The 5,416-nt window shown below is 34.5% G+C and overlaps 1 protein-coding gene across 1 annotated transcript; it reads right to left on the reverse strand.

Annotated features, from left to right (window-relative positions):
• Nucleotides 1-257: 257 nt before the first annotated feature.
• On the reverse strand, nt 258-1,707 carry LOC127863255 (BPTI/Kunitz domain-containing protein-like). Its single transcript, XM_052402653.1, has 3 exons — nt 1,603-1,707; nt 1,220-1,294; nt 258-657 (listed from the first exon to the last, which is right to left on the reverse strand). The coding sequence occupies exons 1-3, from the start codon at nt 1,679-1,681 to the stop codon at nt 332-334; spliced, it is 480 nt and encodes a 159-aa protein (XP_052258613.1). The 5' UTR covers nt 1,682-1,707; the 3' UTR covers nt 258-331.
• Between the last annotated feature and the right edge of the window lie 3,709 nt (nt 1,708-5,416).

Raw genomic sequence — 5,416 nt, forward strand, 5'->3', positions numbered from 1 at the left:
AACATACGCGATAATGATTGCAATTACTATTTTAAATTCGATATTGGAAAAAAACTTTGTATATCATCTATACCCGAGTTGACCAGAGTTACCTTATTTAATTGATAGTAATTACAAGTGTTATCGCTTCACCGATTATTTAGATTTAGATCATCGTTTAATTAATCTCGTGTTTAATACGGGCATCTGCCGCATCTCCGTGTGTAACACAAAACAAGATAAATAACAAATGACTACAAACATAAAAACAAACGAAGATTCGTTTAATGTTGAAACAAATTTAATGGATAACGTTTTAATAAGGTTTGTTTCCATATGCATGTATCGTCAACTACGAATAATTTCGTTCGATCGTGCATGCGCGCCGGCAAGCAGTTATCGACTCGAATCTGTTATCGTTGCCAGCACACCCGCCGTATGTAAACTTCTTACAGACCCCGTTATCATAGTACCACATTTCAAACGCAGCAAAACAGGACCCGCTGTCTGCCGGCATGTTGCAAACTATGCACTTCCGCTCGCATTCAGCCCTCGTCTGGAAGTTGTTCCGGTTCCCTCCGCAACCGCCGTAGACGAACTCCTGGCACACGCCGTAAACGTGGTACCATCTCGGGATGTAGGCAAAGCAGGGTCCGCTGTCCTGTTGTAGACTGCAAACTGGAACATATATTTGAGAATATTGAACAGAAATCGCAGTGCGACAATCGCCTGTTTTAACAGTTTTCACTTGAGCTTTATTTCAAAATATGTTCTGGTAAACAGAAGACACTGCTTCATTTAGTAAAATATGTTGTTGTTATCTTATTTAATACAAACCCGTTTTATTTTCTACTTAGCTAAAATTAAATATATGCTTTGCAGTCGAATATAAAAATAGTTTAAATCATTCAAAACAACACAGTAATACTTGAATAGATAATCATCATGTGGTGGGAATTAGCGACAGGAATATGATAAAGCAATCCATCGCACTGGTCATATCACCTCGCGGACATTGGCATCATTTGTGCCAATGTAAATAAATGTGCTTCTCACCAATGAAGATGCAGATACAACAGCTACACCATCACAAATAATGAAACAACATCAACAAAAACGAAATATTTGCGATATTTATGGTGTTTCTCCACGAAACAATCATGTTATAATAACCTATTTGCATTAATTATATTTAACACCATAACCAATCAATGTAAATGTTATATAAAAAAGTAATTACCTTTAACATTTGCCATCACATTGGGCGCAATGCAAACGCAAAGAAGAAACGCCGCTACCGTAACATACATGGCGTCTACAAAACATTTAAGTTTTAAAACAAAACAATGCTTAGACATACAAACAGCGCTGTAAACCAGAGCAAAAGTAGGTTATTATGTTGGTATATTTTAATATTTTGATTAAACGATTGAATTTAATTTTATGTTCACTTGGTCCAATAAAAATGTTATTACAATATTCTGAAACTCAATTAAACAGATGAATTATATAAACGTGCAGACGTTGCAATATAACTGAAGTTTAATAATTTAAACCTTTCACAAAATATTTTTTGTAAACATGAAGTACTATATTATGAAGTTTATTAACTATTGCACTTACCGTTTGAAACTAGTGGTGAAGTAAATAAGTTACAGCTGAACGCGCACTTTAATAGCCCTATTCCATGTGTTCGTGTCATTCAGTACCAACTAATCTATCACTGCAGCATATTTGCGGTTATTTTGACATCCATAACATGACGTGCGAAGCAAGAATTAAAAACAGCTTTCCCCAACCAACCAATCATTGGCAAGAACAAGTATTTAAAACATCACCACTGTATTCAGCTTATTAAATTAAACATTGGACTTGAATTTTCTTTAATGAAGTCAATACATTTTTGTTCCGTAATTTTGAAAAGGCGCAGTGCGGCAATACAAAGAGTATGATCAAAGGATTAAATATTCTAATATCCCATTTGATAAATAAAAGGAACATTGAAATGTTTTAAGTTTTTTGCATAAACCACATCCGATAGGATCCATACATGCAACAAGCGGTGCAAATTGAAAACAAAAAAAGATTGTATATATTTAGTTCATATAGTGGAGGAAGTAGAAGTAGTAGTGGTAGTAGTAGTAGTAGTAGTAGTTGAAGTAGTAGCAGTAGTAATAGGAGTAGTAGTAGTAGTAGTAGTAGTAGTAGTAGTGCTAGTAGTAGTAGTAATAATAGTAGTAGTAGTAATGGTATTAGTTGTAGAAGTAGTAGTAGTAGTAATAGTTATTAGTAATAGTAGTAGTAGAAGTAGTAGTAGTAGTTTTTGTAGTAGTAGTAGTAGTCGTAGCAGTAGTAGTAGTAGTAGTAGTAGTAGTAGTAGTAGTAGTAATAGTAGTAGAAGTAGTAGTAATAGTAGAAGTAGTAGTAGTTTTAGTAGTAGTAGTAGTAGTAGTTGTAGTAGTAGTAGTAGTAGTAGTAGTAGTAGTAGTGTAGTAGTAGTAGTAGTAGTAGTAGTAGTAGTAGTAGTAGTAGTAGTAGTAGTAGTAGTAGTAGTAGTAGTAGTAGTAGTAGTAGTAGTAGTACTACTAGTAGTAGTAGTAGTAGTAGTTGTAGTAGTAGTAGTAGAAGTAGTAGTAGTAGTAGTAGTAGTAGTAGTAGTAGTAGTAGTAGTAGTAGTAGTAGTAGTAGTAGTAGTAGTAGTTGTAGTAGTAGTAGTAAAAGTAGTTGGTGTTATTATTGTTGTCGCAGGTGTAATAGCAGAGTGTATTGTTTGTTTGTTTCGTGTTTAATTCGATGTTGTGTTTGTTGTGATGTCTGTTATGTTAAGCGTTTGCTTTATAATTTGTTTCATGATTATGGTCTTATTTTACTTTTTATTGTTTTGCGTGTTGTTGAGGTAAGTGACCTTTTGGTGGTTTTATTGTCAGTTTGTTATTCGCTTTTTGCTCATAATCCTGTGTAGTTTTTATTGTTTCAACTGGTGGTACTGTATTATTATTACGTGTATATTTAAACTGATTGGTCTCGGTTGTCACGTTAATTGCATTGAATGATTGATTTGTCATGATAATCATAGACACTTTCTGCTTTATGCGGCTCACAGTGACGGCGATTGTCTAGATCTTAAATGAAGATTCGATTATTCGTAGGCGTTGTAGTTAAAGAATTTTAATAATGATTTAACCAAACGTTTGTTGTTTTAAATCATGGGAAAATGCTTCGAGTTTTTGTCTTGCAAGATTCGCGTGAGTGTTAACATAACATTTATAAATGGAGGTGTGTTCATTATTTAGATAGAAAATGCATAGCTACATGAAACGCACAACACGAACAAAAACGGAAGCATACACGAAAATACACACATACTGAAGATGATACATTTACTATATGTAAAAAATTAATATTTACTGTATACATATTTTTTTCGGTTGAATCAGAGTTACCTTTCTTTGTGGATATGTATTTCTAGATATTGAATTTAAATGTCCCAAACCAAAATTTAATGAGTGGTAATATTTACTATACATATATATTTTCGGTTGAATCAGAGTTACCTTTCATTGTAGATATGTATTTCTAGATATTGTATTAAAATGTCACACACCAATTTAAAAGCAGTACCGATTCTAGGATTTGGCATCCATTATTCAGGAAAAATACACGGTTGCATGCAACATATTTGATATATGTTTTATGGAACCTGTTTCATGAAAGTTGAGTAAACGGAGACGGCTTTGGTTTAATGAATTTAACTCAACTATACGCTTTGAATACTAACTGTTCCTGTTTATAAATGGTAACATAACAGTAAATAGTATGAATGAATATATTTGAAAAACATATTTTTTCCTGAGAGAGAAGTTCTATTATTATGTCACGGTTTACGCGGTTGTCATGAATCCGACAGGATCCGGCTGATTACAGACAACGTCTGTATTGCTCTCGCGTCAGGAAGTTATTCGGGTTTCCAGTGCATTCGCCTTAGACCGTCGTTGCACTTTCCATCCAAGAAATTCCGATTATGAAAGTAGAACATTCAACAAATACTGTCGTCAGAAGGACACGCTCGTCTTTTCTCGTCTTTTGAGGTAATAATGTAAGGTAATGTATTTTTATTATCAAGTAATTTTAAAACATTCCTAATTTGCACAATATTGTCACCATGATTTTGAACTGTATTTTGTCTATATTTACAAGCAGTTATCCTTAGCTAAGCTTATGACCTGGCTATAGCCTACAAGGATGCAAGTAGACACAAAACATGGAAACATCATACATACTGGTGGAGAGAAAAACTGTGTACAAAACAATATGTGTTATAAACCAAAGCAAAAAGCAAGCAAAATAAAAAGAAAATTACAAAGCAAATCAGGTATGAAAACCAAACAAACAAACAAAAGCAAAGCATAGTAAATACATACAACTGGGAATGCAAAATAAAGCAAAATAAAGCAGGGTATGCGCTACTGGCGATACAAAGAACATTTACATGTTGGGCCTGTGAAGGTGCGGACCAGTCTCCTGAACTCGTTGTAGTTGTTCTGACGCCTAAAATCTGGGGGGGGGGAAACTGTTCCACACCCGAGCAGCCTCAAAACGGAAGGAATTTGTCCATAACCTGTTGTCCTCACCGTAGGCACCTCTATCATATGATCATACCTGCATTTGTAAACAGAAGATTTGAATTTTGCTAGGTCTTGGATATATGGTGGGGATATTTTGTGCAAGCATTTGAAAATCTCAATGGCAATGTTTTATAACCTGTTTAAGGGGAGAGTTTGGAGTTTAAGCTTTTGTAGGAGACTGTCATATGATGATATGTAGTCATTGTAGACAATGCGCAAGGCTCTGTACTGGAGTTTTTCAAGCTCGTTTGTGTCGGCCTTGCTGCAGACATGTAACACAATAGGACAGAAATTAAAGTTTGACTTTATAAAAGACTTAAAGATAGTGAGCCTAGTTGGGACATTAAGGAAGAAGCTTGATCTGTTCTTCACATTGTATGATATTGCCGCTTACATCAAAGGACTTAATTTCTTTATCAGATTTAACCCATACTGAGATAGCCTGGAACTTCTCAGGGTTGGCTTGCATTTGATTGGATTTAAACCAGTCTATGAGGATGCTACTTTCATATTCAAGGGTAATTTTGACAACATTCATATTTTTATTCCAGAAAGATAAGGTGCTATCATCGGCATAGTTATATAGTTTGGACTTATCAATGAAATAGAAAATGTCATTCATAAAGATGTTAAAGACAAGGGGCCCGAGTATGGAGCCTTGGGGTACCCCTTTGATTATGTCATCCCATTGACCAATGCAGTCACCTAGTTTGACCTGTTGTTTCCTATTTTTGGAAAATACTGAGAAAAAAATAAATATTTAGATACCACGCTTAAACTGGCTTTATGAGGCTATATCATGTGAATTGCAA

The sequence above is a fragment of the Dreissena polymorpha genome, unplaced genomic scaffold, assembly GCF_020536995.1.
Source record: "Dreissena polymorpha isolate Duluth1 unplaced genomic scaffold, UMN_Dpol_1.0 chrUn003, whole genome shotgun sequence".
Classification (NCBI taxonomy): Eukaryota; Metazoa; Mollusca; class Bivalvia; order Myida; family Dreissenidae; genus Dreissena; species Dreissena polymorpha.

What these genes read in the sequence shown, in the direction of transcription:
- LOC127863255 (XM_052402653.1), bottom strand. Translation starts at nt 1,681, where the DNA reads ATGACACGAACACATGGAATAGGGCTATTAAAGTGCGCGTTCAGCTGT. An exon ending in TTCACCACTAGTTTCAAACG is followed by an intron (nt 1,295 to 1,602) that starts GTAAGTGCAATA and finishes AATGTTTTGTAG; the next exon opens with ACGCCATGTATGTTACGGTA. An exon ending in TGTGATGGCAAATGTTAAAG is followed by an intron (nt 658 to 1,219) that starts GTAATTACTTTT and finishes TATATGTTCCAG; the next exon opens with TTTGCAGTCTACAACAGGAC.